General features: G+C 36.5%; 1 protein-coding gene across 2 annotated transcripts in view; it reads left to right on the top strand.

Moving 5' to 3' along the window:
* Positions 1–21,416, top strand: part of ZEB1 (zinc finger E-box binding homeobox 1) — a 170,019-nt gene extending 148,603 nt beyond the window's left edge. For both annotated transcript variants that reach the window (XM_023536188.1, XM_023536187.1), the window contains exons 4-8: positions 2,849–3,051; positions 6,825–6,930; positions 14,834–16,644; positions 18,560–18,740; positions 18,879–21,416. In XM_023536188.1, coding sequence (XP_023391956.1) covers positions 2,849–3,051; positions 6,825–6,930; positions 14,834–16,644; positions 18,560–18,740; positions 18,879–19,489 — 2,912 coding nt within the window. In that variant the 3' untranslated portion in view covers positions 19,490–21,416. The remainder of the gene's footprint in view (positions 1–2,848; positions 3,052–6,824; positions 6,931–14,833; positions 16,645–18,559; positions 18,741–18,878) is intronic.
* The last annotated feature ends 796 nt before the right edge of the window (positions 21,417–22,212 follow it).

Raw genomic sequence — 22,212 nt, 5'->3', positions numbered from 1 at the left:
AACTCATTTAAGAAGACTATAGATTATTTCCCCTGAGGACACTGCATTTCAGCTTGATGATTAGTGTTCTGATGATCTGTTTGCATATTTGGAGAGTCTGTAGTTATTGGTGTTGTGATCCTGTAAGGCCCTATTGTTTTTATTTTCATTTCTTGGTTATTTTTTCTCTTAAAGAAAATGTGTTAACATTTCATCTGTAGAAGCAGTAGATTACAATAAATATGAAAGGGAAATAGAATATTTTTAAATACATATGTGTGTGTATATATGTAATTTTATATAACAAAAAGGCTTTCAAAAAGCTTCAGTGAAAGAAAATAATGAAAGCTAAAGAAATGTTCCATTGCATAGATCAAATAAAGTTAAACTTTATAAAGTCTATTGTTACAAACCAACATAGTAAAATCCCATAAAAATTGGGGTCTTAAACCATTCTGAATTAGTAAAACATTTGAATTATAGAATATCTTTTTAATTCAGGCATTCAATACTTTCAGGTATATAAATTGTAATTTAACTGCTAATAAAGTATTTCACAGTATATATTCTATCATACCAGCAGCATCTGTTTACATATAAAAAATGGCTATCTTCAGAAGCTCTTAAGTTTTTTTAAGTTTCAGTAGATTAAACATGCCCTCACTGCACTTCGTATGTCATGAATTGGCAAACTACTCCAGCAAGTTGAATTATCACAAATTCAGAATCAGTGGAGAATAAATCAAGGTTTTTCATCGAGTAATGCTATCAGTCTGAAATGTTATTTTACCTACTAAAGGAAGATTAGATAACAGATTTTTTTTCATTTAATAACTATATTCACAGTCATAGATAAATAAATTATAGAAAGTTTAAAAAATGGTCAGATAGTTTTTTTTAGTAGTATTGAATTGCTACCTGAATTTTTTATAAGAATTCTAAAAAGAAACATTTTTTTTTACATGACAAGCCTTTATTGCTAGAAAGTGATTTTTTAAAAACCAATAATTCAGTATTTTTCAAAAAGAAACAAAAAATTTCGCTTAACTTTTAAACTTACATTCCATAACTTGCTTATTATATCAGATATTCAGACTTAATTTTGTTTTATGCCAGTGACCTAAAAGAATAAATTCATATCTCATATGTGTGAGAAAATTCAGTATTGATTTGTGAATGTAATAATTTGCTGTTAAAAATATAAGCAACTTGTCATTTTACAAAATTATTAGGATTTTCTTAAAGGCAAAGAAGAAAATAGAAAATAATGAAAGCAGACAGCTCTATAACGCTGTGGAGTATAAGCAGCTTGTGTAATAGAAATCATAATGTGATTATGGTGCCAATAATGAACAGTTGCGATGGTGAATTTCACATTTGATTCCCTGTGTCTACTTAACTTTTCAGTCTTGTATCCTGATAACAGTATCCCCACACTGTGGCAACTCTTGACTTTTGTCATTGTAGTCAGCTAAACTCAACGGGTTAGACTAGGCAGTCCGGCGAGGAGAATGTCCTAAATGTTGATTTCCCACTTGCTTGTACAAATAAGAAAACATACTAGATAAAATAACATGATTTCCAAAGAAATTTCCTTCTGTGGCTAATCTAGTCCCCCAAAGAAATGGGTCATGTTAGAGTCATCACCAACAGAACACTCTCTGGTTCCGGTTGCCTTGCTAACCAAAGATGCCATCCTAAACTTTCGGGGTTTTGGTTGTTCGATTTTTCATATTTTGAATAAAATATTCATAGTTATATATTTGATTTATATTTCAGCATATTTAGCTATGTAGAGCCAGGTGCTAAATCTGTTATTTGCAGTCTGGTCCTTGAGCAGACATTTAATTTACATAAACTTGAATTCCAATAAAGGTAATATGTGTTTCTGAAGCATTTGGAGATTGTTATGAAATTTTCTCTGGTGGTCTGTTTTCCTATAAGAAATTCAAAGTAAAGGTAGAGATGGTATTTACAATTAGATGTCACTTAGGAACTTATTCCTCTAAAGAAATAAATATGGAAAACTACTCTTAGTTAAATAACATTAATTGGCAAAGCAGTAATACATTTTAGGGTTGTCAGATTTAGATGGTTTAAAATATAAAAATATAGTTCATTCAGTGAACTCTGATTTATCCATAATGCCTTTATTTTCTTAAAGCTATCCTATATTCATCCATATAAAACTTTACAGAAAATTCGTCAGTGTGTTTCAGTAGGCAGAAGAATATGAATCATCAAGCATGAGAGGTCTTTATGAACCAAATCTAGATCTGGCTCCCATTACTCCTTTCCCCCAATATACATTCTTTTGGTCTGAATTCAGTCATATGGCCACCTAACTGCCACAGAGTCTTGGAAACATATCTAACTGTGTGCTGCGTAGTCTCTGGTGACACTAACACTATGGTGTCATTTTCAAATTTAAAAGAATGAACATTAAATAAATAATGACATTATTATGTATGGAAAGATTTTGTTATAGTATACAAGCCTATTTAATATGTATACATTTACAAATGTAATCTACATTCTAATTTTACTTCCATTTTCTTTGTCTAATTAAAGGAAAAAGAAGGAAAGAATTAGGGTTTAGTGAAAAAAATATGGAACTTTAAAGTCAGATAGCACACACTTGAATCCTGACTTCATCATTTACTGGCTGTGTGACTTTTAAGTTATTTAAACTTTCTAAGCCTTGCTTTTTTTCTTTTATAAAATAGAGACAAGTATCACTGTATTATTTTGAGGATCAAATATAAACTGGGTAACATAGTATCTGGCACATAGCATAGGGACTCAGTGGTAGCTTTAATAATATTTTTTAAATGTTTTAAATTTAACATATATGATTTTTCTTTTACAGGAACACCAGATGCATTTTCCCAGTTGCTCACCTGCCCGTATTGTGATAGAGGATATAAACGCTTTACCTCTCTGAAAGAACACATTAAGTATCGCCATGAAAAGAATGAAGATAACTTTAGTTGCTCCCTGTGCAGTTACACCTTTGCATACAGAACTCAGCTTGAACGTCACATGACATCACATAAATCAGGACGAGATCAAGTAAGTGTGAAATGGCTGAGATTCACTAGCTTGCCAAATCTTGAGAATTCTCCCCTCCATAGAAGGAGGCAAGAGTTTTAATATACATAAAAATTAAAAAGATATACTCGACAATGTCTTATCTGCAGCCTTATAAAAATGAAGGTGATTATTTGAATTATCTGGTCATTTCTGAGTTAAAAAGCACATGTGAACATTATTTTAGAGGTAACTTTTTTCTTTTTCAGATAAAATCTCATCACAATTTAATTATTTTTCTTATACTATAACAAATATTTCTCTTAAGTTTAGAACTAGATTTCAAAATGCATTCTACTAAAATGTTCAGTGTGGGAAAATAAATATTGGTTCATAAACCACATGACTTCTACTGACCAGATTTAAAAGAAAAATAATAAAGTTTTATTTTCTGTGAACCAATGGCTATTTATTCTCAGTATAAGCTATGATTTTTCTTCCCTACAGTAAGGGAAGTTGCCTCCTCTAAGAATCTAAAGTTTAGATTCTAAACCAGTTTAATTCTGAAGACTCAATTTTTATATGGTTTATTCTACTTCTGTGTCATTTTGCTTCAATTTCTGGAAGTATAAATCAAGACTACTCTGTAAGTATAAGTTACAGCTAAACTTTTGGCTCAGTACCTAAGGATTAAAGTCAAAGAATCTTGCTAGTTATTCTTTTTTAAGGTCCTGATAGCTATCAACTATAAATAATCAAATGAATATCTACTTAATTCTAACTTTAAAAATCAAATAAACATTCACCTGCATGGGTTATGTTAAGGGCACATGTTTTGTTTGGGGCACATGTCCAATTCCTTATATCAAAGGATTGTGAATATCTATATACCTGAATCTCTAAGAACTTTGCCCTATGTATATACCTGATTTCTATAGAGAACAAGTTAGACCCTTTGCTCAGATGATGGCTAAACTGAAAAACCAAATAAAAAAATTGTAACAGAAAAAGAATGACTGAGTCTGGTCAGCCTATCTTTTCAGAATTCTGGCAACAACGTTCAAGAAATAAGATTGGGGTAAGGGGCATGCTGGCCATCAGGGACTGTAGGACTGAGATCTCCTTAGATAGGTTAATGGTTACGTCTGTGAAAGAGCACTTGAAATGGGAGAATACCAAAAGAAAGAGGACCTGACACAGAGAAGGAACCACTGAAGACAAACGTCATGTATATACCATCGGCCACTCTTGTTAGTCTTCTTAGGGACAGTACAGAAGAGTGTTCTTTCCATCTTAGAGCCCTGATATAACCACAGTATAGACAGGCCTTGAGAAAAGAGCCTGTTCAGATGACATTTGGGGAGCAGACCCATCCTGCAGCTGCTGTCCCCATATCCTTTCTGTATCAAGGGCCCAAGTCAAAGAAAAGGATCTCTAGAGGACAGATAGAACCGATGGTGAATGCAGGAGATGCCATTATAAAGCAAATTATAAGATCTCTTTTGAGCATGAAATGCCCTTTTTGATCATTTTTCTGATGGGGGCAAATGTAGTAAGTAGGTTTTATATATGGAATGTATGGTCAGACTAAGGTCACAAAGGATGAATGTGGGGACCAGTAAAGTGAGGAAATATAATTGGGGGGTCTTGGAAACAATTTAGGTTATGAGGCAGCAAACTAAAGGGTAGAATGTCGAGTTTGGTAGCCTTTGAAAATCATGCCACAACTTAAAGGTAAGCATTTTCATGTCTTATTCATTTATTCATTCAACAGATGCTTGAGATTCTATTATGTGTCAAGCCCTGTTCTAGGTGTTAAAGGTACAGAAGTAAAAACGATGAGCACTTAAAGTCCCTGACAGTAGAGGGCATGTATTAGTAGGTGATATAAAACATTTAAAATATAAAAACAGGTAATATGAAGAAAAATAAAGTCGAATAAGAAGATAGAGAGTGATGAAAGTTGCTGTTTGTTTACAGGGTAAAGAGACCTTTCTGAGAATGGGCCATCTGAAACTAGGACCTGAATGAAAGAGCCAGTCCAAGGAACTATTGAGGAAAGAGTATCCCACTCAAAGGGAATAAATTGAAACATGAAAAGGCCTTGAGGCAGAAACCTGCCCAGCATCACCAAAGAACAGCCAGGAGGCCAGTGTGAATAAAGGGGAGAAAGATAGGTGAGGTCAGAGAGATACTGCAGGCCAGATGATGTAGCCCCTTGTCTGGGACATGGTAAAGACTTCTGATTTTATTCCAAAATGTGATTGTACTCCCTTTATTCCAAAGGGAAGCCTTTGAAGGATATTGAATTTATCTTAGGTTTTCTTTTTATTTATTTATTTTTAAGGGAACACTGGCTGTTGGGTAGAGAATCGGTTAAAAGAGACAAAAATGGAAGCAAGGAGACCATTTAGAGGCTTTTGCTATAATCCAGGCCAAAGGGTTGATAGCTTTAAACTTGGCGGTGGTAACAGACATGACGTAATGAGGAATGTTGGATTCAGAATCTATTCAGGTGGCTTACTGATGGTTTTATTAAGGATATAAGAGAAAGAAGAATCAAGGATTACTCCAAAGTTCAGGGCTTAGGCAGTAATCAAATAAATGAGAGTCTTATTTACAAATATAGGAAACACTGGAGGAGGAACTGATTTTCAGGCAAGAAATTAGAGTTTGATGTTAATCATGTCATTAGATGCCTGTCACTTCCCAACTGGGAATGTTAAGGAAGCAATTGACAATAAGAGTCTAGAGTTGAGGGGAGAGGTTTGGAGATATAAATTTGAGAATTGTCATCATATATTCAGTATTTGAAGTCATGGGTTTGGATGAAGTAAGGTCAGACACACAGCACATATTTTCTTTCCTTCCTACATGAAAGACAAAGGAAAGTAGAGTCCTCTAAGGGTGAGTATGAAGCAAGTAATACTTAGGGTTAAGCCTTTGAAGGATGGGTAGAATCTTCGGTCATAATTAAGGGGAAGCATAGCCAAGAAATAAGGAATAGTATGAACAATATGAGGGGAGAGGGAGAAGAGCAGTGTATGTACAAAACACAGACTCACTAAATGACTGAGGCCTGCACTCCTAGAAAACTGGGAAGAATAAGCCTACAAACTCAGGGGCTATGAACTTAGAATCTGTAGACTCAGAATCTGTATTCGGGGGTTAATGGGACTCCTTTGGAGGTTTATGTTCAGGATTCAATACACTTCAAGCAGTGCTTTCGTAAGATTAAGGGTGCAGAATATATCTGAAATATATAAAAGTGGAGATTTGATAAACCAGACAGAAAGCTATTATAAAATCCATATTTGGCTGAAAAAGATGGAGGTATTTTTTTAAATCATCAGATTAAAGTGCATTTTGGAAATATCAAACATATAAAAGACAGGATAAAATACTGGAAAAATCCTGGCCTTTTTTTCTGTTCAGGAGACCTCATTCTTCTGTTGAATAACTGTGCTTTATACAGATTACTGAATTTTTTGACCTTGTTTTCTTTATCTGTAAATTAGAGTGCAGACAAGATAATCTCTGATTCCTAGTATATATAATTTTATTTTTGCTAAGTACTGTATTGCCTGATAAAATATGATTCTAATACTTTAAATTAGAAAGTGGAGATTTTCTCTGTGTCGAAATTCTGTTCTCACTGTCACCCTCCTCTTTAGACTAGGTTTTTGGGACTACTGTAATTTGAGGCCTTTAAGAAACAAAGTAATCACCAAAACAGTATATTTATCAGATTGGATGTTCTTTATATCCAAAGCTTTTTTTTGCTTTATAAGTAAAATACCAATTATTTCTTACAGAGACATGTGACACAGTCCGGGGGTAATCGTAAATTCAAGTGCACTGAATGTGGAAAAGCTTTCAAATACAAACACCACCTAAAAGAGCACCTAAGAATCCACAGTGGTAAATATGTGTTGTCTTTCTATGCCTTGAATATCATAGCATATGTGGTGATATTTTAACATGTGATCCACACACATAAAATCCTTGCTTTCCTTTTAGGATAAAGACTAATCTGGAGAAATGTTCATATAAATGGTATTTTATTGGAGTTTTAATCCTTAACTAAAGTATATCAAGTTAATAAACTATAACATCCTCCAAGTTTCCTTATCAGAATATAGTATGTTTTAACAAGAAGTACAACCTAAAAACACTTCAGCTTTCTGATGAATGTTAATTTCATTGCCTCTTTTGCACAGTTAACAAGGGAATGAAAAAGGGTATAGAGGTACAGTTTGTGCATGGAAATAAGGAGATGAAGACATTCTTTACATGAGAGAAGTAGAAATGGAACCCCAGACAGGACATGATGCGGGTGGTGTGGAGTCAGCAAGAGAGGACATCATGGGCGGGGCGCGGGGGTGGGGGCGGGGGAACTGCAGCATTAAAGAGAATGTGAAAGAAAACTACATCCTCCTGTCATTTCACCTTTTTATTCCATGTCATTTTCCAAATCATTACTTACAAAATGAATATTATTATATGGTAAAAATATGTCTCTTTTAGAAAACATGTAAACAGAGCTGTATTTGCTTTTCTTCAGAGGCTCTACTTGAACAAAAGCTATCAAAAAACTTAGTAGCAACCCACATTGCACTATGAAATCTAGTTGTCTCCTGATTAATTTGATAAGCTATTTTAGACTTAAGTAATTTTAGTGATATAGAACTATTAGCTAATGAATGGAACATGATATCTGCATATTGCTTATTTTGCGAAAATTATTGTAGTGACATTTACATTTTGCAAATATCCTACCAAAAGAATACAGTTGGGTGGCTTTCTGAGGGGTGGTTCATGATATCTGTATTTTATTCTGTAACTGCAAAAGTTCTTGAAGTTTTACTGTATTTGCTATTGAGGGCCAAATAATGTTAAAGTTACCACTTAAAAATACTCAAACCAAGATTCTTACAAAAAGATTTTATTTTTACACCTTAATATTTCTGGAAAGTAGAGGTTGTGTTTTGCAGCCTGCCTCAGGATCCTACTTCTTAGTTCCTGTTATCATCAATAATATATTTTTAATAACCTCCCTTCTTACCAGAGATGATTTGAAGTTGTTGGTAGAGTCATAGCTAATTCAAGAGAACTTTTTTTTAATGTTGATGTGGAGTAGAAGAAGGAAAATAAAGCTTAGAGTAGGATTCATGTACAAAATGAATGTCATATGGTCCTATTTTAGTTGTGTAGGAGGATTTATCAGATCTCTAGATGATACAAAGTAGAGAAGCATGGGATATACCAAAGATTAAAATACAGATCTAGAAACAAGCTGATATTTAATTATAGGATCCTGCATTGATATTCAACAGTCTCAATGAAATAGTAAGTAGAGAGTTATTGTATGTAGTAGCCACAGAAAAATTTTAGGAGTTTGGATGTTCCAGAGCTTTATATAAGGTAACAGTATTGCTGCTGCTGCTGCTGCTGCTGCTGCTGCTGCTGCTGCTGCTTAAAAAGCTAATGCAAATTAGGCCATGTCACAAAACATGAAACTTGGCACTATCCATTCATTATGTATTTATGTCTTATTTTTAAAAGTATTTAATATAAGGCTTGTAAGCCTTTAGCAAGAAATTTTAATTTAAAAATAAAGTTAACAAAGTAAAACAGGCATGAAGTAAACATGGAAAAAATGAATACTGTGAAATTCCTTGCACATGCTGGAAGTAGACCAGAAATTAGACTCTAACGTTTAAGAAGTAGGAAAACTGCAATCAGTAACCAAAAGCAGAGTGTCTGTGAGTAAAAGGATCTCTTGCTAGAAAAAGCACACCTCATTCTGATACTAAGGCCATAGAGAAACTTGTTCTTTAAAGCAGCATGAAGAAGAAAGCAAAATACAGTTTATATCATCCTCAGAGATATCCCTAAAATAATACAGCAGAGAGACTGATAGCATTTTCTTTTAAAAACAAGATTCTTCAACAGAGTCCAGCGATATTTCACCAAAGTGCAATTCAGAAAAAGCACTTCTCCAGGATGACCACATGAGCTCCACATCTGCAGTTTTCGAATGGCCTCTTTTATTCCAAGGGAAGATTCTGAGCAGGGGTACTCAGTGTCATCCCAGGACTGGTACCAATCTGCAAGCGAGTTGTTACTGGTTCTTTAAACACAGAAATTGAGAGTAGGCATTTAGAAACTGTTATACCAAGGCAATGCTGTAACAATTTCATTTTATTTTAACACAGTATTGGTCCACAGTAGTTTGGAAATTTAAAATAAAAACTTAAAAAAAAAATGGTTCTTCATCACAGATAGTGTTGAAAGCACTGTTTAGAACAGAGGTCCCTAGCCCCTGGGCAGTGGACTTGTACCAGTCTGTGGCCTGTTAGGAACTGGGCCACACAGCAGGAGGTGAGCAGCGGGCCAGCGAGTGAAGCTTCATCTGTATTTGCATCTGCTCCCCAGCGTTAGCATCACCACCTCAGCTCCATCTCAGATCATCAGGCATTAGATTCTCATTGGTCCCTGGTGCCATAAAGTTTGGAGACCACTGGTTTAGAGTATCTAATAAAGGATGGCTGTATATCTTTCAGGAAACCTCTGTAATTTTTTTCTCTCAATTGAGTTTTTAAAAGATATTAAAGATTAGAGTCCTCAGTTATACTCTCTAAAATTACCTGGATTGTTGCTATCTTCTGATACCCTTAAATGAGCCCACTGCAGAGTCATGTATGTCACCCATCATTTGAACTCTGGGTGTAGGAGTTGAACTATAATGGGGAGGAGGCCACCACACCTCCGCTCAGATGTAAGACAGAAGAGAACCTGCGCATGGGCTGCGATCCTCCCCAGAAAGTAACTTGGATTTGTTCCAAGGCCTCATAGTAGTTTTAGCCTGGAAAATTTTTATATCAGATGCAACCAAACACCCACCTCAGTCATTAAAAAAAAAAATCTCAGTATTCGTAGTTTATCTAACTTTGAGCAATACAACTTCCTGATGTAACCTCCAGGGTTTAGTAGTTGCGAACACTAACCTAAATAGATAAATTAGGTGATGTACTTTAGCTATAAATCATAAAACTATGAAGTTAGAAAACATGAGTTTTATAACAAAGTGACTTTGGCTTTAGAATACTCATTCTGCACTTTTTTTTAAATTTAATTTTATTTATTTAGTTTCAAGTATACTGTGCATTGGTTAGACATCTATATAGTTCATAAAATGATCCCCCCAATTGCTCTCTCCCTCCCCTGACCCTCCACCTAGCCAGCATATAAATGCTAGCTCCATTTCCTATTGCGTGCTCCCCATCCCCATGACCCTCCATCAGCTACTAATGTGTTCTTTATTCCTTCACCCCAGATTCTCCCAGCCCCCCAAATTCCTCTACCCTCTGTCCAACACCAAGTTGTCCACTATATTTGTGAGTCTGATTTTGATTAGTTTGTTCTTTTTATTTATTAGATTCCACATATAAGTGAAATCATATAGTATTTATCTTTGTCTGACTTAAATACCTTCTAGGTACATCAAAGCAATATCTTTCTCCATCCCCTTCCTTTTCATATGTAGGGGTTTTGTTTTCTTATCCTTTCAGCAGCTCTATCTTTTGGTTGGAGCACTTAATTCTTTTCCATTTAAGGTACTTATTGATAGGAATGTAGTTGTTACCATTCTTTATTCCTGTTTTCGATACATGTTTTTCTTCTTAAAGAAGTCCCTCCAACCTTTCCTGTAATACTACTGGCTTGGTGGTGATAAATTCCTTTAGCTCATTTTTGTCTGGGAAGCTCTTTATCTGTCCTTCACCTCTAAATGATAGCTTTGCTGGTAAAGCATCCTTGGTTGTAGATCCTGGGTCTTCGTCTTGTCATATATTTTTTGCCATGCCCTTCTGTCCTGCATAGTTTCTTTTGAGAAATCAGCTGCTAGTCTTAAGGGTTTTCCCTTATATGTAATTATTTGTTTTTCTCTTACTACTTTTAAGATTTTTTTTTGTATTTAACCTTTGGCATTTTAATCATGATGTGTCTTGGTGTGGGCCTCTTTGGATCCCTGATTTTTGTAATTCTCTGAGCTTCCTGGGATTTTATGTCCATTTCTTTCTCCAGGTTAGGGATGTTTTCCATCATTATTTCTTCAAACAGCTGTTAAACAGCTTGATTTTCTTCAGTTACACTGGTCAGACAAATATTTGGAGCCTTAGTAGTGTCCCATATCCTCCTTGAATTACTTGGGTAGTCTTGGCATCTTTTTTCATGCCATTCTGATTGAGTGTCCTGATTGGCTTTCCTGTCCTCTAGAGAGGGCACTTGATCCTCTTTATTCACTGTTTATTCCTTTTTTTATTCCATTTAATATATTTCTCATCTCAGACGATGTGTTCTTCATTTCAGACTGGTTCCCTTTTATAATTTCCAGTTCCATTTTTATGTTTTTTATCTCTTTGTTGAAGTTCTCTACACTTCCCAAAAGTTCATTGAGCATCTTTATAACCAGTGTTTTGAACTCTGCATCTGTTAGATTACATGACTCCATTATATCTAGATCTCTGTTCTGTTCTCTCATATGGTTTCTGCTTCTTTGTCTTCCCATTTTGGCTGGGAAGTTGACACTTTCTGTGTCTGTTTCTATGTAGTAAGCAAAGCTCCTAAGTCTTCCGGTCTTTTTAGAGTCTTTTTAGTATGGATTTCTGAAGTAGATGTCTGTCCAGTGGCACAGTCCTGAGAGGGGTTCAGCTGCAGGCCAAATTTAGCTCAAGCCTCTACCCCTCTGGGGCCACCTGTTAAGATTCAGCAAGCAGTCCACAGATGTTGTGCTTATAGTTGCCTCAAAAGGCCACACCAGAAACGGAGGCCAGCTGCCTTCAGTGTGAGTCTCGGTGCTGCTTAGCAAGGAGCACCTGACTTTCTGAGGTTATTTCAGGATGTGGTTTGGGTGGGAGGGGCGGGATTTCAGGGAATCCTCTGGGCAGAGTGACCTCTGTTATCCAGTTTGATGACGTCTCGGCTGTGGCAGCGCCATGTCCGTGCACTGGGAGTGGGGAGGGCTCAACAAGGAACAATGGATACTGCTGACACTTCTGTACAGAGCAAGTCTTGCCTAGGCCCTCATTCTGCTAATGTCTCCCTGTAAGTTACCGGTGCCTGCTGCATGCAGCCCAATCGGCACTGGTGCTCAGAGAAACCAGGTTCGTCTCCATGGAAGTCTGCCCACAGATGCGGCCCCTTTAAGAGGCTTCTACGGCTGCCAGTGCCACAGCCTCTGTCTCACTTAGCTGTTGGGGACCTGGCAGCCCCACATCCTTGCCCCGTCCTACCTTCTGCTATCGCAGGGTTCTTTCTTGGACTTGTCCCTAGTTGTATGACTTGTTCCTCTAGATTCCAGGCGATTTTTCCTTGCTATTTGCTCCTCGTTTCCACGACAACTTTGATTTGGTTGCCAGAGGGATGACCAGAGCCTCTATCATCTACACCATTTTTTTCCTCCCGTTCTGCACTTTCTAACAATAAATGTCAGGGTAATTCCCAACAATAATAATAATGATAACTAGCATTCATTGGACACTTAACTATGTACAGCCAAATTCTAGTTATTCATATGCATTAACTCGTAGTCCTCACTATAACCCTAATAACCCTAAGAAGTAGATGCTATTTCCTCCTTTTTTACTGATGAGAAAAATAGAGGCCCAGAGAGCCTAATAAACTTGTCCAAAGTCACTCAGCTAGTGCTTGGCAAAGCTAGGGCTCTGATGTAGACATCCTGACTCCAAAGCCATTTCTTTACCTACTGTGTTGCTCCTCTGCCTCCCTGTTTGTGAAGATAGGAATAATCTAAATTAAAGATGCTTATTTTTCTAGTGAGCAAGAGAAAAGCATGTAGCTCATCTTCAAATGTTATCAAATAATTAAAAATGTTAAAATAGAAATATGCTATAACATATCTGTTGTTTTACCCCTTCTGGAAATTTTTATCTGATGCATTTGGAGTATCGAATCACATTTCAGGCATCCCATTGGAAAGATATTAATAAACTGGAGAATTTCCAGAGGCAAGTTAACAAGTGGATAAGGGTCTGAAAGCCATGTCCTATGAGGAGTGTTTGAAGGACCTGGATTTGTTTAACTTCCACCAGGGAGCTTTAGGATGCACATAACAACTCTTCATCGGTCTGAAAGGTTGGCTTGTAGAAGAAAAGTCAGGCTTGTTCTGTGTCGCATCAGAAGGGCAAACTAGGACAGGGAAATAGGCATTACATCAAGCTGACTGGACCTGTGTGTCTATAGAAATGCTTTTTTAAGAAATCACTGATGTTTACTGAGAGCACACAAAGAGTTTTGCTGTATTATCTCATAAAACTGCTATAAAAAGCCAGTGAGGGCCTATCTACTTTATTTACGTACCAAAACACTGAGCCTTCAAAAGGCTAAGAAAATAGTATGTGAGAGAGCCAGGATCTGAACCGAAATGCATGGTCCTCAGGAGAACCAGACTGGACCATCTTCATAGATCACTGCCCAGCAGCAGTGATCTCTTAATAAAGTTTCAGCACAGACTAGCCAGTTCTAATATCTAATTCTTTAAGTAATCAAATTTCTGAGAAAATATAGCTCCCTTTTTTTAAACTTTACAGCATTGAAGTTACATTACGAGATCTTACATTGACTTTCTCACTGCTTTCATTTTAATTCATTTTAATTCTTAAAAAGACAGGGGGAGAGAATGAGCTTTATTTTGATATTGAGTAGATAAATCCGCTTTACTACATTTCATAATTCTACAATTAGCCATTCATTAATCTAAAAAAAAGGTTTAATATGCATCTTTGTGACCTACACTGTAATAGGTGCAAAAGATAAATGGCACACAAGACCCAGAGACCCAGAGATTCTTATCCTATTGACACTGAGAATCTGTAACCTTTAACTTAAAAATTAATGAACTGTAACTATAAATTAAAACCAATGTGAAAAATTAGGGTTGTATGAAAATATTTCATTTATCTCAGAGCTTCTCAAAATTTTTTGCCAACATATCCCTAGGAAGGTCTAGGGATGGTCTAGGGAAGCAACTTGAGGGGGCCTCTATAAGCAAGAAGCTTCTTCGACGTTGTGGTTTTTTCCTAACAATTCACACAATGGTTGCATTTGTACAACATAGTATAATTTTTGTTTTAATATAAAAATAATGTTTTAAGTTACTTTAGCCACTTTCACTAAAATTCAAACTCCAGGGTGCTTTGCATATCCACCAGAACATCGTCTTATATCTCCAGTAGTACATACATCCCTTTTTAATAAGCCACGGCTTCCAGCAATAACTTACTTACTAAGTTTTCTTCCCATTCAGAAAGATATTTTCAAGGAAACCTTATAGATATGGGAAAGAGATAGTCATATAATTCATACAATCAAGGATATTCATACTCGTTAAGCCTTATGGGAGATTTTACCTACTTTCTTTCCTCTAACACTAGTTTCTCCTAGAGATGGTTAAGTAGAGTGAAATTAGAAAATTACATACATTGGTGAAACGGGATAAGAAGAAAAATTACTTGAAAGAGTAGCCTGTAATATATTTGGGGTATTTGAGAATGACTTGAAGTTTTAAAGGTTAGCAGAAATATTACAGACATATGCTGAGGAGATTCCCTTATTGGTTAGCACATGTAGTTCAGACTAATGTTTTACTAGTGCTTTAACATTTATGTAGGTTTTAAACTTAAAATGATGGTTCTAAATAAAATTGTATCACAAGAATACATGATAACTCCTTTTCAAATTGCTTGTTTTAGGGAAAATGTGGGTACATGAAAATTTATAAATATTTTTTGTTGTTGTTTAGGAGAGAAGCCATATGAATGCCCAAACTGCAAGAAACGTTTTTCCCATTCTGGTTCCTATAGCTCACATATAAGCAGTAAGAAATGTATCAGCTTGATGCCTGTGAATGGGCGACCAAGAACAGGACTCAAGACATCTCAGTGTTCCTCACCATCTCTTTCAGCATCACCAGGCAGTCCCACACGACCACCAATACGGCAAAAGATAGAGAATAAACCCCTTCAAGAACAACTTTCTGTAAACCAAATTAAAACTGAACCTGTGGATTATGAATTCAAACCCATAGTGGTTGCTTCAGGAATCAACTGTTCAACCCCTTTACAAAATGGGGTTTTTAGTGGTGGTGGCCCGTTACAGGCAACCAGTTCTCCTCAGGGCGTGGTACAAGCTGTTGTTCTGCCAACAGTTGGTTTGGTGTCTCCCATAAGTATCAATTTAAGTGATATTCAGAATGTACTTAAAGTGGCAGTAGATGGTAATGTTATAAGGCAAGTTTTGGAGAATAATCAAGCCAATCTTGCATCCAAAGAACAAGAAACAATCAGTGCTTCATCCATACAGCAAGGTGGGCATTCTGTTATTTCAGCCATCAGTCTTCCTTTGGTTGATCAAGATGGAACAACCAAAATTATCATTAATTACAGTCTTGAGCAGCCTAGCCAACTACAAGTTGTTCCTCAAAATTTAAAAAAGGAAAATCCAGCCCCAGCAAACAGTTGCAAAAGTGAAAAGTTACCAGAAGATCTTACTGTTAAATCTGAGAAGGACAAAAGCTTCGAACGAGGAGTGAACGATAGCACTTGCCTTCTGTGTGACGATTGTCCAGGAGATATTAATGCACTTCCAGAATTAAAGCACTATGACCTAAAGCAGCCTACTCAGCCTCCCTCACTCGCTGCACCGGAAGCTGAGAAGCCTGAATCCTCTGCTTCATCAGGTTCCGGAGATGGCAATCTGTCTCCCAGTCAGCCACCTTTAAAGAACCTCTTGTCTCTTCTGAAAGCATATTATGCTTTGAATGCACAACCAAGTGCAGAAGAGCTCTCAAAGATTGCTGATTCAGTAAACCTACCATTAGATGTAGTAAAAAAGTGGTTTGAAAAGATGCAAGCTGGACAGATTTCAGTGCAGTCTTCTGAACCATCTTCTCCTGAACCAGGCAAAGTAAATATCCCTGCAAAGAATGATGATCAATCTCAACCTACAAATGCAAATGAATCCCAGGACAGCACAATAAATCTCCAGAGTCCTCTGAAGATAACTAACTCTACAGTTTTACCAGTGGGCTCAACCATCAATGGTTCCAGAAGTAGTACATCCTCCCCATCACCTCTAAACCTTTCCTCATCCAGAAATACACAGGGTTACTTGTACACAGCAGAAGGTGCACAAGAAGAGCCACAAGTAGAACCTCTTGATCTTTCACTACCAAAGCAACAGGGAGAATTATTGGAAAGGTCAACTATCACTAGTGTTTACCAGAACAGTGTTTATTCTGTCCAAGAAGAACCCTTGAACTTGTCTTGCGCAAAAAAGGAGCCACAAAAGGACGGTTGTGTTACAGACTCAGAACCAGTTGTAAATGTAATCCCACCAAGTGCCAACCCCATAAATATTGCTATCCCCACAGTCACTGCCCAGTTACCCACAATCGTGGCCATTGCTGACCAGAACAGTGTTCCATGCTTGCGAGCACTAGCTGCCAATAAGCAGACTATTCTGATTCCCCAGGTGGCTTACACGTATTCGACTACAGTCAGCTCTGCAGTCCAGGAACCACCCTTGAAAGTGATCCAGCCAAATGGAAATCAGGTAAAAATAAGTCTCCCATCCTAAACCTGTTTGGAATGCTAGTTTGACTTATTTCATTAAATTTTTCTAATAAACATCAGTCACCATAGAACCAAGCAGATTGTTCCAAACTCATTTTTGAAAAGAAAGAGATAAGCGTCTGCTTTAATCTTTGTGGCATCATGTCTTCAGTTGTTTACTAATCCAATATATAATTTATCAACTAAAGTTTAAAGTATTATTCTATTGTGAGAAAATGGATAAGTCCCAGCTAAAACTTGTCTGTTTGAAGCTAGACACAGAAAAGAAAAATTGGAATACTCACTAATTGGATTTCTGTTCTTCTATAGTCCTCAAATTCATAATAGTTTCTGCCTTGTTTATGTTCATTAATAAATGAAAACAGGTTCCCACTTACAGACATTTCCTACCAGGCAAACTTAGCTATCACTTTTTATGTGTTAACTCCTCTGTTTATAAAAGCTTTTAATTAAGCAAACAAGAATTAAATATATAAAGAACTCGTTTAGTGAATATATTGATGACTTTATGAGCTGTAAACTAAACGGTGCTCAGTCATATTAGTACATATGAAGAAATATGGTTGTGAATCTATATATGCATTTTTAAACTTTCCTTCCAAATTCATGATAGTTCTAGATGGAGACGTTTTGTGTGACAGTTGCATGTCTCATTGTCCAGGCTTTTTTGGGTCACTAACCTTGATGTCTTTCCATTTTCTCCATCGATTTATAATTGAATCAGATATAATAAAGATAAATTTGATCTTTTGTCCAAATATTTACTATAAGTAAATGCAGCTAAAATAATTACAATAACCTGTTCAAATGTGTTTTCCTGTTTTTCCTGTCTTAAATATTGCTACCAATTGGGCTTCCTGTAATTGTGACAGCTCTTGAAAAAAATTTTTACATGGCCAGTGAATTTATCTGATTTTTAGTATATAAAGCACTATGTATAACATTTCACTTAATTATATGACTAGATTAAATAGCAATGAGTCAACTTACTTAGCACCCACTGGCAGCTCACAAATGACCCAGACAAATGGCTGCATTTTTTCCACTTTCCAAAGCCATACGAAATGTTATGGAACACCTTTGAACTTTTAGAAAATGTGTGGGTTTAGAGGCAATAGAATGGAAGACTTTAGAAAAGACGCAAGGATCTAAGGCGACCCAGTTCCACTACAGGCCCCTGAAAGGTTGTCCTGCCTGCATGAGGGCCTCCTAAATTATCTCCCTGAGACTGCCTGAAATGTTTTTATTCCACTGAAATTCTAAAGATGCATTGTGACTAACAAGTATTCTTGAAAAATATAGACCCTCCTGCATTGTTTTTCTCCATCTTGCTTCTTAGAAAGACGAAAGAGCAAACCTCTCTCTTTTGAAGGAGACCATGGAGGTTAGTTAGTTCGAAGAAGTCCGAAGCTCTGGAATATACAATTTGAAGACCACTTTTAAAAAAAATGAATCTTAATTTTAGCTTAGTGAAACCCAGAATGAAAAAATGAAGGTAACAGATGCAGTTAGAAATCAGTGATTATTTAGCAAACTCATAGTTAAAGCTTTCTGCAAATTTCTCAGGATTCACAGGAAACTAAGTAAATTTTGTTACTACACATTTTGCTACTGCACATTCTTTTCCGTGTCCTTTCTTTTCAGTACCTGTTGAGTTGACCATACTTCTTCGTTGCAATTGTGACTAGATTGACCCTAAGCCCACTTTTGTCTGTATCAGCCTCCACCTCTCATCTGACCCCACCATTGGAGCCCATATGCAGTGAGGAGGAGTGAGCTCACTTTGGTCAAATTGTTGAAAGTGTAAATCAAAGTGGCTATCTAATCCATACTTTTGTCTGTTGTTTATCTTTTAAATTTAAATTAAATTTTCTTACTCCTTTTTTCCCCTTTAGGATGAAAGGCAAGACACTAGCTCAGAAGGAGTCTCAAATGTAGAGGATCAGAATGACTCTGATTCTACACCACCCAAAAAGAAAATGCGGAAGACGGAAAATGGAATGTATGCCTGTGATTTGTGTGATAAGATATTCCAAAAGAGTAGCTCACTATTGAGACATAAATATGAACACACAGGTATGTTAATGAACCTGATAGTTTTTGAAAAATGAGTGTCTAACCCTTTCCACAACTCAAAGTGCCCCCAAAAACCTTAGGAGGGTTATATTTGCATAAAACCACCATTTTATTTCATTGCTGTGTTCTTTTTTGCAGGTAAAAGACCTCACGAGTGTGGCATCTGTAAAAAGGCATTTAAACACAAACATCATCTGATTGAACACATGCGATTACATTCTGGAGAAAAGCCCTATCAATGTGACAAATGTGGAAAGCGTTTCTCACACTCTGGGTCTTATTCTCAGCACATGAATCATCGCTACTCCTATTGCAAGAGAGAAGCGGAGGAGCGAGACAGCACGGAGCAGGAGGAGGCAGGGCCGGAAGTCCTAGCAAATGAGCGGGGCGGGGCGAGGGCGTCCCCGTCGCAGGGCGACTCCGATGAGAGAGAGAGTTTGACAAGGGAGGAGGATGAAGACAGTGACAAAGAAGAAGAGGAGGATGAGGATAAAGAGATGGAAGAACTGCAGGAAGAAAAGGAATGTGAAAAACCACAAGCGGAGGAGGAGGAGGAGATGGAGGAGGAGGAGGAGCTCGAGGAGGAGATGGAGGAGGAGGAGGTAGAAGAGGCAGAGAGTGAGGGAGAAGGAGCAAAAACTGGAGGTGCCGTGAAGGATGACAGGGCTGTAAATCAAGCAAGCAGCTTAGAACAAAAAGTGAACGAGAATAGTGAGCAAGTGTCTGAAGAAAAAACAAATGAAGCCTAAGAGTGTTTCTAGAAGGAATATAAATTCGGATTGGTAATGAAGTTTGTTCTATATTATACATGCTTTTCATGGAAACACAGTAACCTGTATACTGTGATTTCTGTTCACTACTGTGTAAGTAAAAATTTAAAAAACTACAAAATACAAAAAAAAAGAAAACCACACAAAAAAAATCCAGGTGTGCCTGAACCTCAGACCTAGTAATTTTTCATGCATTTTTCAAAGTTAGGAACAAGTTTGTAACATGAAGCAGATTAGAAAACTTAAATGACGCAGAAAGCAAAGATTGAACAGGTTAAAGGAAACTGATTAACTAGATAAGCATCTGGCATTGTTTCATTTTATCAGTATTAACTATCACTCTTATGTTGGTTTATTCTTAAGCTGTACAATTGGGAGAAATTTTATAATTTTTTATTGGTAAAAGTATGCTAAATCCGCTTCAGTATTTTATTATGTTTTTTAAAATGTGAGAACTTCTGCACTACAAAATTCCCTTCACAGAAAAGCATAATGCAGTTCCAGACCGTGCTAAATAACTACCTTTTATAAATTCAGTCTAGAAGGTAGTGATTTCTAATATTTAGATGTCAGAGTAGAGTGTATTCTCATTTAAAGTGTATTGTTAGCCTTAAGAAAGCCGCCGATAGAAGAACCGAAGTTTCTTACTCATGTGGTTTAAAATGGAGTTCAAACGATTGTCATTGAGTTCTGATCGCAGGGACTAACAGTGTTATTACTGGTGAGGACAGCAGAGTCGTCAGAATCAGTGTTTGTAATTGTGTTTGAGTATGTGGTAACAAATATGAAGGATATGATATGAAGCTTTGTATCTCCTTTGGCCTTAAGCAAGACCTGTGTGCTGTAAGTGCCATTTATCAGTATTTTTCAAGGCTCTAACCCGCCTTCGTTCAATGTGTGGCCTACAATAACTAGCATTTGTTGATTTGTTTGTTGTATCAGAATTCCAAAATAAAACTTAAAACCACTGACTCTTCTGTCAGAGAACCGGAACACTGGGACATTTCATCCTTTAATTCCTCAGTATTCGTTTTTCATTAATTGATGTTCAAATTTCTCTACAGAAATGAAAGGGAAATTTTCTAATCTGCTTTATCCATGTACTTGCATTTCTCACATGGACATGCCATTGTTATTTGGCTCATAACTGTTTCCAAATGTTAGTTATTATGGACCCAGTTTATTAACAACATTAGCTGATTTTTACCTATCAGTATTATTTTATTTCTTTTAGTTTATAGATCTGTGCAACATTTTTGTACTGTATGTCTTCAAACCTGGCAGTATTAATACCCTTCTTACTGACATATGTACTTTTAGTTTTAGAAAACTTTTATATTTATGTGTCTTATTTTTATATTTCTTTATTTATTACACAGTGTAGTGTATAATACTGTAGTTTGTATTAATACAATAATATATTTTAGTATGAAAATTTGGAAAGTTGATAAGATTTAAAGTAGAGATGCAATTGGTTCTCTTGCATTGAGATTTGATTTAACAGTGTTATGTTAACATTTATACTTGCCTTGGGACTGTAGAACAGAATTTAAATGGGAATGTATTAGTTTTACAACTACAATCAAGTCATTTTACCTTTACCCAGTTTTTAATATAAAACTTAAATTTTGAAATTCACTGTGTGACTAATAGCATGATGCTCTGCAGTTTTAAGAGATTAGCCTAACCATAAAATTCTCATTTCCTTAGTAAGCCAAATTAGGATAACCTTATATAAACAGTGTTGGGAACAATGTTTAACATTTTGTGCCAATTTGTTCCTGTATTCATGTATGTAAGTTACAAATCTGACTCTTCATTTTTAAGTTCCTTGTTACACCATGATCATTTTCTAGTTTTTTACCAGACTCCCCCATCTCACAATAAAATGCATCAACAAGCCTGACCTGCTGTCATTCTTTTTAATTCTTATCAGGATTTTCTTTGGAAAACTCTCTGTGAAATGGGGCATTACACTGTCAGCCTGCCCTTGATTTACCTTGGGCTGAGTTTGGGTACCAAACTAAATGTTTTAGACATTCATCAATAAATTTTGGATTTCCTTGGATTTAACTGTTTCTTGGAAGGTCAGAGTTGACAACTGAAGGCCTCCTCAGAGGCCGCTCCCTCTTCCTGAAACCCTTAACCCCCACTCTTGATCCCATAACTTCTCATCCTTTAGGTCACTTCAGGGAAGCCTGGGTCCGGGGTGCCTTTCTTCTGTACTCCCACCGCTCCGTGCACCTTTCTTATCATAGCTCTTTGGCAGTTATTCATGTTCCTCCCCCACGAGGAACAGGGACCATGTCTGCTGTCGTCACTCTCACACCCCCAGTGCCTAGCAGAGTGTCTGGCACTAGTAGGCGTAACAAATTTTGTTGAATTAAAATATAACTTGCATGTTAACAGAGCTCAGCTATGTTTTTACTGCTCTTCTAATCTGAGAATATATATGTTAAAAGATTCCAGCAATTTATTAATTTTCTTATTTGGGTCCTATTAAACACCAGACAAAATAGACAAATACTAAATCACACATTTTCTCTTGTCTTACTATTCTAATTTGAGACTTTTTCTAGGTGTCTTTCTCTGATGCTTAACCTCATGGCACATAACACAGGTATGTACTTTGAGGCCTGTAGAAGTGATAGGACCAATCCTAGTAGACTCCATTTTAGGACCCACTTCCCTTTTTATGGCCT

This window comes from Pteropus vampyrus, unplaced genomic scaffold, assembly GCF_000151845.1.
Source record: "Pteropus vampyrus isolate Shadow unplaced genomic scaffold, Pvam_2.0 Scaffold150, whole genome shotgun sequence".
Classification (NCBI taxonomy): domain Eukaryota; kingdom Metazoa; phylum Chordata; class Mammalia; order Chiroptera; family Pteropodidae; genus Pteropus; species Pteropus vampyrus.
Note: the sequence above shows the minus strand (reverse complement) of the source record. Positions and strands in the feature narration are given on the sequence as shown.